This window comes from Haliaeetus leucocephalus, unplaced genomic scaffold (genome assembly GCF_000737465.1).
Source record: "Haliaeetus leucocephalus isolate CR32 unplaced genomic scaffold, Haliaeetus_leucocephalus-4.0 Scaffold21, whole genome shotgun sequence".
Classification (NCBI taxonomy): Eukaryota; Metazoa; Chordata; class Aves; order Accipitriformes; family Accipitridae; genus Haliaeetus; species Haliaeetus leucocephalus.
Genome location: NW_010972457.1, coordinates 616425 through 628756, shown reverse-complemented (window position 1 = coordinate 628756; position 12332 = coordinate 616425). Strand labels below are relative to the sequence as shown.

General features: G+C 43.1%; 1 protein-coding gene across 1 annotated transcript in view; it reads right to left on the bottom strand.

Annotated features, from left to right (window-relative positions):
- The window catches only part of SMAD1 (SMAD family member 1), a 49915-nt gene that overhangs the window by 18877 nt on the left and 18706 nt on the right, over window positions 1-12332 (bottom strand). The window contains exon 2 of the mRNA XM_010575990.1: window positions 8693-9316. Coding sequence (XP_010574292.1) covers window positions 8693-9092 — 400 coding nt within the window. The 5' untranslated portion in view covers window positions 9093-9316. The remainder of the gene's footprint in view (window positions 1-8692; window positions 9317-12332) is intronic.

The following is a 12332-nucleotide window of genomic DNA, read 5'->3' as shown; positions in this document are numbered from 1 at the left end:
AAAAATTAAAAAAAAAAAAAAAAAAAAAAAAGATGAGCCATTGCTGCTGCACTTACGGCTCTTAAAAATCATAACGACTTGGTCAACGTATGTTCTGTCGAAGGGTTTGTACAGGCTTATACCACAACAGGGCCCTCAGCCCTAATGAAGACCTGAGGGCACTATCATTACACAGTGCACTTTAATTTCCAAGCATCATATAGCTGTATTTTCATATGAATGTATGCAAAGCCACTTATGTTTTACTAGAAAAATAGAACTGCGGGTCGGGAAGGAGGGAAATCCTCACACACCACTTCGTGCTCTCTGGAAATGGGTAAGAAAACATGGGGTGGGGGGAAGGAACTTGCAGGTTGTAGTGCATACTCTAGATAGAAAATCCTGCAAAGATGAAGTTGTAAGAAAAAATGAAAAGTTAGGAGAAGGAAAAAACCAAACAACCCCCCCCTTCAAAAAAAAACCCCAACACAAACCCCCTAAAACACAGCAGCAGTGTTAAACTAACAGATTTCAACCCTCCTAAAGACTCCTAGCTTAATTTCCTGCCTTTGAGGCCACAGCAGCTGAAGTTGGCTGTGGCATCCTGGTGAGCAGTCCAGTCCCACAGTGGGAACAGAACAGGTACCAGCGTATGCTCAGCTGAACGTGCTTTGTTTTGCTTGCTGTCTGTAGCATTAGGGAGTCACTGAAGCATGCTGACTGAAAAGGTCTTGCCAAGATCTTGCTTGTAAACAATAAAACGCCAAGTAGAAAGAAAAGTTTTAATGTCATTAGGTTTTCCCGTGTTGGCTAAAACAAGACCTGGCAAAATTAAATATTGTTTGACCAGAGGACAAGTTCTCACATACAAAGACACTTAACGTGTCTACACTTAGGATTGAGTTTACTCTTGGTTAAAAAAAAAATTAATAGTGTTGTGGCAAAAGCAATCTCTAAGGCTAGAGCTAGCTACTTTATGTTGTTCCAATACCACCTGGCTTAAGCAAGGCTGTGCTACTGGCTGTGGTAGCATGGCTTTCTTTACTGTGTTCTCAAAAGCAGAAATGCCAGCCTTTTAGACTTTTGCTCCAAACCTATGTTCTAGTAATTGCAAGTGAAAAGTCTCAAAAATAGCTATTCAGCATCCTCTTTGGGGGACAGACGGACAAACGTGCCACTTTTTATTCCAGGAGAAAGCTGAGAGCTGTCTTGTTTTCCCAACTCTCAATTTTGTTTTGCAGTTTCAGTAGACCCCACAGCTTGATTTGTCATTTTACATAGTTACAACTGAAAACTTGCTTTACTGGCTTTACTTTTACATCAGACATCTGGTCTAAATGCATTTGGCAAGTAATATTAGTACATTTCCTGCATTACAATATTCAGCTAACAGATTTTATTTGCGGATGCTCTGATAAGCTAACATTTTGATTAAACTGACATTTGTCAAGGCCAATTTCAGAATTTGGTACTAATTGTATGCACATTAGTGAAGGAGTCCTTGTAAGCAGATTTGGGGGGAGAAGCAGTCCCGATACAGGAGGAAGTTACAGTGTGATAGTGTATATTAACTCAGACATTTACATAGATCAGAGTTCAAATTACCTATACAAAAGCCACAGTCACTGTCCCACTGAGTAGGTTAAAACTTGGAAGTCTGGTCCTTTTAAGTCAGAAGAAACATCTGAATCTGGTTAATTTTAAAGAAAAAAAAAAAAAGACACCAACATATCCTTCTTGACAACTTATATCCCTTTATTGCAGCTCATTTTTCTGACACGTGGTGAGGTTAGACAAGGAAAACCCTGTTGTTAGACCATTCCCTCCTTTCTGCCTCCCTATTTCAATTCCTCTCCCCCCGGTCAGCTCTGGTGGGGAATTTTAGAACCGAATTCTGCAAAACTAGAATGAAGAAAGTTTTATACTACTTGCCAAGCAAACTGACAGTTGCTTGCTATTTTGGGGAACCATCCTATAATTGTGCCCACCTGTTGTAGCATGCTATTTTTAAAGTTACGCCCAACAGCAGTGTTACACAGTGATACAGCAAGACTTCTCAGCAACAACACTCTCTGCTCCCTCACCTCCCAGCCTGCAGAGGTGCAGAAATTCTGCTAGAAAAATCATGCAGGAACAAGGATTTTTCTAACTGGGTTCTACATGTTAACTCCGAAGGGATGCACTGGTTTTCCCCTCCCTTACAACCCCCAGTGCAGCTTCCCTTTCACCTTCGCTCCCCTAGCACCTCTCCCCCTCCCTCCAACGCCTGGTGCCGCCAGCATCATCCTCCGCCAGACCTGGTGCTGTGGGAATCGTGCTGGCAGCTGCTCCGCTGGGCTCCCTCCAGCCCAGGCCATCAAAGCTCTTCCATCTGGCTGGAAACGGTGTGGAGGCTCTCATGCTGACCCCCGTTCTCCCAGGTGCTGGGGGGTGGGAGCCACCAAGCAAGTCCTGGGACCCCAAAAACCCCAGCCAGGCAAGCTTGCAGTCCCAAAGGGACTCGCTGCTTACTCCCAACTTTTTTCCCTCCTGGCTCCAATTTTGATCTAGACAGACTCTCTGCACCTGCCAACTTGATGGTCCCAGGAGCTGCGTTTGAACCCTGCTGCTTGCAGAAAGTAGCATTAGCAATCCGACAGGTGACCCACCACAACAGGCTGCATCAGGTTTGAAGCGCAGGGGGAGTATGCCGTGACGGGTTTTTAAAGATCCTCTTCTCGATTTACCCTGTCTAGAAACAGTTTGGGAATATTAATTTTATATGTAATGATCCTAGGCCAGTCAACTACAGGGGTACAAGACAGGGATGACTGACTGACCCATTTCATTTTTCTGTAAAGTACCTAAAGAGAGAGCACTCACAAGCATGACCAGACCAAATATCTGTGCCATTTCAAATGGCATTAAAAAGCTCTTTTAAACATGCCTTATTTTTCTTTCACTGAGGACCAGAGCTGCAGCGCTGGACAGGAGAGCATTCAAGGAGCATTTACTTCCAGGACCACATGAGTCTAAACCTGCCTTATCCAGGATTTCCACCATTTCAAGTTTCTTTCTGCACCCCTGGTGCCTGCCATAGGTGTGCAGCCTTATGGAGACTCACTTAGAGCAAACAGCAGAGGAGATCAAAGACAAATGTGAAAACAATCAGGTTAAAGTCATAGGCAAGGAGTCCATGCCGGGAGCAAAAACAGCATGACACACCTACCTCTCTCCTCAGAGCCTGGGGACCTGGCCTGCTCTTGTGGCAAAAAACAGCTACGCATTTAGGTAAAACGTTTCTTGCCAAAACCAAGCTTGCTGAAGCAGACATCCACTCTAAATTCATGGTTATCATGGAAAGGAACATCATGATCTTTAGGCAGAATTGAAAATTCAACCATTCTGACAGTGTACTTGTCCACATCACGAAAAAGCAACTGCTTCTCCGCCCCTGATTTGGGTGGAACACGGGCACCATCAGCTTCATAAAGCCCCTTGATGTAGAGCAAACTGCAGCCAGCTCTCCAAGTGAAGCTTAATGGAGGAAAATCATCCAGCCTTTTTTATCTACATGTTATTGGGAATTGCAAAAAAACCTGCACAAGTGTAGTTATTTTCTGCCTCCAAGTGGCTGTGCTAATGGGCTGATCCATGCAACTGGAATATTTCAGAGGACAGATCAGCTGCTTCTGGACTGACGGGTTTTAGTACCCTTGGCACCGCATGCTTCAAACACAGCGGAGCATCAGTAAGCACCTCCAGAAATCAAAAAGTTAACAACTGCATTTCCCAAGGTAGGTTTAAGCTCACTCAAATCAATGAAGAGTCGGTTTCTCCCAAGCCTGACTCCTGAGGAGGTATCAGCAGATTCTGGACACTCTCAGGAGACAGCATTTAGTTGCTGGGTCAGGGTAGCCATTTATATAAACACTCTGCACTTTCAACCACTTCCATACATGAAGCATAAACGAGAAGTTAATTCCTCTTTTGCCTCCCTTGTAACATACTATAAACTCAAATCCTCTTTAACCTAGCATGCTGATGAGCAAAGATACTTAGTAGAGGCAAAGGAACACAATTCTGCATCAGATGGAACTGAAAGCTAGTGTTCACTAGTACTTTAAGAAAATGAGATAGTCAGTTTCTTCATCTTCCTTCCTTCCTTCTAGCTAAGGCAAAAAAACTGAACCTCCTCCCCAAAAGCCACATTAGAGGTGTGACTTACTAAAAAAATAATAATAGCAGTGTCAATTTAAGCACCTCTTCATCCTCCCTGCTCCCTATCCCATTCTTTTTGTTTTGCTGTTAGAGAAAACGCGATCCAGGCTTAAAAAACGAGTGTTTTTTCCCCTGAATTCTGGATGACATTTTTCACCTGATCCCATTGACATAACTGAGGACAGAGGCAAGCGACAGAGGCTGTATCTCCACAGACACCAAAGGAATAAAAGAAGGGAAGAAAGCATCTCAGGAGGGACTTCCAAATGTCATTTCACACATTCTCCAACAAAACCTGAGAGGTCATTTGTGGCATTTTCAGAGAGATGAGGAACACTGTGTTCACTTTTTCCTCACAGCCTCTACGTATGCTCTACACCTAATTATTTCTCAAGTCTTGATCATACTTAAGGATGGTCCCAAACCAGGTTATGAGCCTGATTTCCAGATATCTCTAAACCAAGAAATAAAACTGAGGAGAAAAAGCAGATTCAGCCAAGTGAGCACACCAGTTCAGCTGAGCGTGCCAGTTTTTAAAAGGCATCAAATTCATACCCTGCCCTCCTTAATTAAAAGCTTTGCTTTGCCTTGCCAAGGGAGAAATTTGACAGCCATTAACTACCCTGCACCAGAAATAATTCTGCACGCAACAGAAGTACGAAACAGCAGCAGTGAGCTACTGTAACACATCTCAAGGAGATATTTCTTCCTGGCAGTCGAGTACAAGGTTGTATTCCCAACCCCAACAACAAAATAGCCTCTACTTTCTCCTCTCATTTCCCACCACCTCCACTCCTTTCCCACATGTTGTCCACAGGGCTGTGTTGGTACAGATGTTCCCGCAGCCACGTGGCGAGCCCTGGCGCTGCTCTGATGAGCCTGGAAGATAACACAGCAGGGGAAGGAAAAAGTGACTGTGATCTGGTTCAGCACAAGGCCATGCTAACAGCTGTGCTGGCACAACACAGCAAGCAGAAGCTGTTTATGCACTCCACCACAGATCGGGTCTCCATCACCTGGGGGGGGGGCAGCTTGCTGATCCCAGGCTGACTGAGTATCACACCATCGCAGGAAGGTCACCCTTCCTCGCCTCCACCCTGTGCCCCCACCGCTGCCGTGCCCCCGTCTGACTCCGCAGCCAGTGAGCCAAGGGCACCGAGCTTGCCAAGCTAACCATGCCAAAAAGTATTCTGTCTTCAGTTTTCTTGACTGACTCTGTGCAGAGCCTCTAGGACAGGTTGGGCACGAATACGGTACCACCACATCACACCCACATGGCCGCCAGATGCCACGTTCCCCTCCTTGTGCAGGGGCAGCAGCACAGCCTGGGCTCAGGGACACCTGGGAGGCTCCCTGTTGGAGAGTGCTGATAGTTTTCCACCTTCTCTCGACTGTTTACAACTGGTTCCTATCTAGCCTGGCTAACAGAAAAATCTTGTTTGGATTCAGGTGTAGCTTTGTAGCTGGCAGACACACTACAGCATGCCAACTCTCATGTTTTCCAAGCTTATCTTCTCAAGCTAAACAGCAAGGACGGAATAAGGAATCACGGCAGAAAATCCATGCATCCCCCGGCACCATGAAAACTGAGACGCATCCATAGCACCAATTTCCTACCATCGAGCATTACCCGATTTTATGTATTTGAGGATTTACCGCTAACCCGTTCCTCACAACTTAACACAACACTGAAACAAATCACACGACAACCAGCAGAAAAGTGAACATATAGATGCCATCCCATGCACACACCATATGCTTCAGCTCTGCACAAAGCAGCTAAATAGAGATCACGCTGTCAAGCAGAGACAGAATTTCAGGATGTACCTTGCACACAAAATGCGCATCGTACACAATCTGAGCTTCCAAATTTGTTTTGTCAAGAGAAAGTACATTTCTAAGCCTCCTGGCTGCAATGATAGCCTTGGAAACACAAACCTTGATATCTGCTGGAGTCGGAAACAGTGACTCATGCATGAATTCCCACTATCCATTAATCTCAAGGCATAAGTACTTATGCAGCAATAATTGTGTTTTAATGTCCTGGCAAAAACGGGAAAAAACGGTTAGCAGAATTTGGGAGTGACTATCAGGAAACAAAGATAAAGATGACGCTTGAAGGACAGCAAGAACAAGGAATGGACAGGAAAAAAGAAGTCATAAGCTATGAAGCACAGCTCTCCAAGCCAAACGAGAGTTCAGCTACCACCTGTTTCCAAAAGCCACATTTTCCCACTCATCTCCATGCAATAGCCCTCAAAACAATGGCAGATCTGTGGCTGACTAAATATAAACCCCTCCTACTTAACACATCCAGCCAGAAACCTCAGTAAAAATACAGTGGGCTTCAACCCCACTCTTGCACTTTGGTAAGCTGTTAAAAAGTTCAAGATGTAATTTCAGCATGCCTATAACATTGTACCTCCAGACCCTGATTTAACAGAGCACCTCAGCAGAAGTGAAAGCTACCTCCTGGTCAGCAGCCACGTCCAGAACATTTTAAGTGGTTAGAGCAGCACGTTGAACTTCTGAAAGACTGAATACTTCTTTCAGCTCTGTCAAACTGACTACAGCCCCTAACGCTTACAAGAAAACTGCCCAGTTGCCTATTAGGCAATTGACAAAGAGTATCTAGTTTTTCCTGAAGAAGGATACTCTCTGGACAAAAGGGGAAGCATTTTATTTCTACCATCTCCACTTGATTAAGTTACTGTTTTGGATTTTTTGTCCAGCAAAATTTCTGTAGCTACATGAATGTAGAGATTTTTATCTCATCCAAAACCAATTAAAGAGCAATCCAGAATTCAGGCTTACAGTTAATAACTTTTTGCTCCATTTCCCAAATACAAAATTCATAAGATGACTTAACACCCAAACCCTAGCTTTCCAACCACTTAAACTACTTAGCAGCACTCAGCTAAAATGTACATTTTAGTTAGACACCTTTCAAAAGTTTTATTGTAGTTTTATCTTGCATATCTCATTGAATTGACAGGGCATTTACAAATACCTGTTTTTAAATATGGTATAAATGGTCCAAATTAGAACGTTCTCAAACTCAGTAATTGTTTCCAAGATTAAAGGAAAATGAGTTAGAACATGTCACTTGACATTACAGTAACAGTAAGAGCCCAACTGTTGCTCAATCTGATGGAAATAGATGTTTTTCCAGGAACCTTAATTTTCAATATTTTGGAATACTGAATGCAAGCAACTAGCACAAACATATGCAGACAGCTAGCAGTACAAGGACACGACTATTTTACTATCCCACTTCTGCTTAAAATGGAATTGTTAAGAATTTTAACATTTGTTTTTATTTTAAAATTTTTAAGAACTGTTTTTCCAGTGTAGAGTTCCTTCATTCAAGCTTCTGCTGCATAAATACGTAAATAATGGGCATCACCTCTGTCATTCACATGATTTCCAAGTCAATACTGACACACTGAAGGGAAATATTTAACATCTAGATATGCTCTGTGTGTTGCAGAACCAAGACAAATGCAATTTCCATCCACAGAAAACAATCTTGCAACAATCTTATTTCCACTGCAGTTCTTAAGGTGTCCATGCCACTCTGCAGAGACAGCGTCATAGTTTATGAAATGCCTAACACAGATGGACTTCCCAAATTTAAACCAGGGAGTCCACCCACGCCTGCAGTGCATTTCTGCAGATGTTGCTGTACAACCTCACAAGTAGCTGGAGACCAGTGTAGATATATCCAAGCACATTTCATCTTAGTCCCTGGAAGTATTCCCTGATAATAAACTTGCATTAAGTAAAATTAAGCACAGATTTATCAAAAAGACATTTGGCCTTTGAATAGGAGACAGAGAGAATGGGTTGCACCCTAAAAAAGAAGTGGGAAAGCGGGTAACAGGTAAGCAAACTGCGCTTACAGAAGAGCTGACAGTAAAACTTCACATACAATCAAACATTGCTATCAAAGCTTTAAATTGAGGGCATTATATTCTGCTGTCTAAAATCACAGTCTTTTCAAAAGGCCAAAATTGTGGTAGATCCTGAAGACAATATTATCTTCTGGAGAATGAAGAAACAAAAGTGATAGAAGTGAAATAATAATTTGGAAATAATAAGAATACCACTATCACAGTATGTCAGAATGATTTTCACGCACAGACTGCAATAATCCTTTATGTTAGCTTGCAGTGTTCCATACAGATTCATTGATCTGCACAATCCAGTGAAAAACAAATGAACTGAAGGATAGCTAGTCACCAACATAACCAGGTGATACCAGGGCCAGCAGCTTGAGACATTACTAAGACTATGCCCCTGTATAGCGATAAAACATTTACACAAGTGAAGCATTTGCCATGTGAAAGGGAGAACTGCTAATTAATGCTTACATCCAGATAAACTGCAGAGGAAGAATCTGACATGTGCAAACAGCCACTTTTGCTTATTTAAGCTGATGAGTCACATGATTCATTGCCATACTTTGCATTGTTCAGATAAGGTGTAAAGGTACAAACAAGGAAGAACCTACCAGGACTCTCTACCCGCTTGTAGTGGTAGGGATTGATGCAAACCTCCTTCTGTTTTGAACCAAAGGGAAACTCACAGCATTCCAGTGGTTTCAGTTCGTGATGGCTCTGCAGGTCCGGCCAGCGCCACACTCTACAGTAAATTACATGCGGTAGCCCTTTCCGGTGTGAAACCTGAAGCCTGCCATCCAAGGAACGAGGAATTGTGACGCAGTTGCTGGGCTGACCAGGACAGCTTAACGCTTTTTCCAGCTCCTCCATAGCACCTTTTTTCTTCTTCAGTTTTTTCACTAATGCATCAACAGCTTTCTCTGCCCATTTTTCTTCTTCGTCCCCCTGCTTCCATCCCAACAGCCTCTTCACTGCTGGGCTGGTGAAGGAGAATAAACTTGTCACATTCATGGTGACCCCACTGTGGTGATACCACAGAACCAAGCAGGAGAGACTGTCCTGTTCTTCCACCACCAGCAGGGTACAGCAGATTGTGTCAGTAGTCAAAAGCAGCCGGTATCAAATAATTCTGGTCCTTTCTCCTTTTCAGTCCTCCAGTCCCAGGAAGGCAGCGCTGACATCCCCCCTTGATGAACGCGACCTTCTCATTGCTCTAAAACCTTCTGGCCGAGAACCTGCAGCAGAATATCAGAGGGAGAGAAAAAAAGGATTTTACCTTTTAAATTAACATGGAGCAGTTAAAAACATCCCCCCCTCAACCCACAAGAGTGGTGACACCAAAAACCAACTAAACACAACAAAAAAAACAACAAAGTGTTGACAGCCTCCAGAACTGGACTCAAGGCACATGTGATGAAGACTTTTAAGCAGCAATGCCTGCTGCTGAACCCCATATATCCCTCTCCCCAAAACAGCCCTGAATAAATGAGGTGATCACCCTGGAAAATAATGACACAGCATAAACAAAACCAAAAAAGGCTGGGGGGGGGGGGGTAGCAGGAGGAGAGGACAAGGGGTAGAGGTAGGTGGTGGGACAATTCCCCATCAGCTCGGTTCCATTATCCAATTTGCTGTGTGGCCTCAGTGATTTTTGTGCCACGCAGCTAGGGGGACAGCAACTGCATTTGCCAGCTTCAAACAATACTTCTGCTTGGTGCCCAAGCATAGCCTTAGTTAATATTGTGAGAAGCTTGATAGAAGAAGCCAAAATACAAGACGACATGGCTGTATTCCCACACATACTCCACAAAAGGGCAAGGGTCCTATATTAGAAAAGTAGTTCACATTAACTGTAGCCTAAAACAGTCCCTTAGATTTCATCTCTCACCATTAAGTGTGAAGGGCAGTCCCCTCTGCCTATCAGCTGTTGCAACCTTAATCAGGAAAACATCCCAAGGAACCAGTGCAAGATCACAAGCTCTCTAATTTGTTTTAGAGAGCAGCTGGAAGCAATATGCCCCAACAGCACTGTGCTACCTAGCCCTCTCCAAACGGCCAGTGATGCAGCTCAAAAAATCACTGCACTAGACTTGTGCATACCACGATCTGAAACAAAAACAGGTCAGTTTCACCTCCAACTTACTCTGAGGAACAAACCAAAAGAGAAAGAAAACTAGAAAGATCCTTGTCCTCACTCATCTCACATGAGAAAGAGAACGCCATCTCCCAACCCCACTAAAAAGCCCTCACAGCTCATAAACAGACTGTGCGGGAAAGATAGCATTAACTTACTTCACCGATTACATCCTGACCCTTCCCGTTGCAATGCCTGCCTGAGGTACTCAAGGACACACGAAGGAATGGGAAGGAGGAGGAAGTCCCAATAAGAGGATTTTAGATGGCACACTGGTCTTCGAGTTGGGAAGACATGGTACAGGGATGAAGCGATGGGTGAAGAGGAGGAACTCCACATATAAAGAAGCCCCAGCTGCGAGCAGCAAGTTTTATACTTGCCCAGGCTGGGAGCAGGCAAAAGGCTCTGCTGGGGGAAGCAGGAGAGACCCTGTGCTGGCAGGGTGGGGAAAATGAGACAAAGAGCACTAAACCACTGATTTTCAAACAGAGTATGAAGACAGACAGGAAACATATCCTGCACTGGATACCAACAGGTTGCAGAGGAAGGGGGAAGGGGAAAAGGATATGAATGTTTTTGTTGCCATCAGAAAGACACAAAAAACCCAACCAATCAGCAACCTGTACACACACAGAATAGGTGTCAGCACACCCGCATCAGACAGAATTTCATAGTTATACTACGAAAAGATTGCAGATCTTAAAATTGTAAATGCTATGCCACACTTAACCTCTTGACTATCATGGACTGTAATGGTTTCATCGTGTACCACTATACTTGAAGTACTTTAAGCTGAAAACCATCCACTTGATTCAAATTCATTTGTCACTAAAACAATTATCTAATTGCAAAGGTTCAGTTTTATTAGGCTGAATGCATAAACTACAAGACACAGACCGTGTCTACCTACACTTCGTACTGATACTTCCCATTCCTTTTATGCTAAGAATTGTATTTGAAATAATAATGTCAATGCAGTGGAAGATTTGCATGAGGCTGAGGCAAATTTAAGAATTTATTTTGTTACCTAGGCATGCACTATACTGTTAAATGAACTGGAACTCCATTACTGTCACTGACTGTACCCCAGGTACACTTTATCCTTAAACACACTGTAAAGTGCTCTATTAAAATGCTGTGCTATTTTAAGAACCGTATTACCAGAACCCCAGTACATGTGCTTCAAATGTGTTTGTAAGTAACAGAGGTATTCTCAACTCATATATAGTCTGTATCTCAAACGATATTCTAAGTATCTTTTTTCTGTATCGTTCAAACAAAAGATACAAGTTCCACACACAAAAGTTAAAGTTCCAGTGGTATATCAGGAAATAATCAAGCTTTCTACTTCACATCCACTTGAATTAAATGAAAAATATTTAAAATACTTAAGTTGAAGTTCTAAAAAAAAAAAAGTACAAAGTCTAAATCTCAATCCAAACTTCTTTCAACATTGATAATGAATGCAGACACAGTTCTACATAGGCCTGACCCATTTCCACCAAGCTACTTTAAAAATAATTGGCCAAACTACTTGCTATGAAAAAGAAGAAAAAAAAGTCCCATCTATTAAGACTGTATGTTTACACCAGTGCTTGAAAATACAACCTGACTTGAGCTAGTACACAAGCTCTGCAAAGACTAAGCTGACATTCAGATGCAGCCGCAAGTAGCCAGACCATCGGAACAGATTTTCCGAAGTTTTTGGATGAAATCCTCCAACACACACACATGTCCCACTCCCACAATCATACACTCCAAAACATACTCCACCATCACAATCAAAGGTATTATCTTAACAGCTGGCATCTCTATAGCAACAACTGTGGCAAGAAATACGCTGGGAGCGGGAGGAGTAGCATTAGGTACAGTACTTGTAGATACACTTGGAAGTAATGCAGCTCAGCAGGACCTAGCAGGCCACCAGGCTCCAGCCCAGGGACTCCTGCTGCAGTCCTGCCTGCCCAAACAAAGTGGAAGCATACTCCAAGCCCTGAACAAGCTGCAAGATAAAGTAAAGGGGGAGAAAACCCACAGGCTGCTGTATACTACTCACAGTAAGCGCCAATACCAGTATTAAGCTAAAAAAAAAAAAAAAAAAAAAAAAAAAAAAGAGG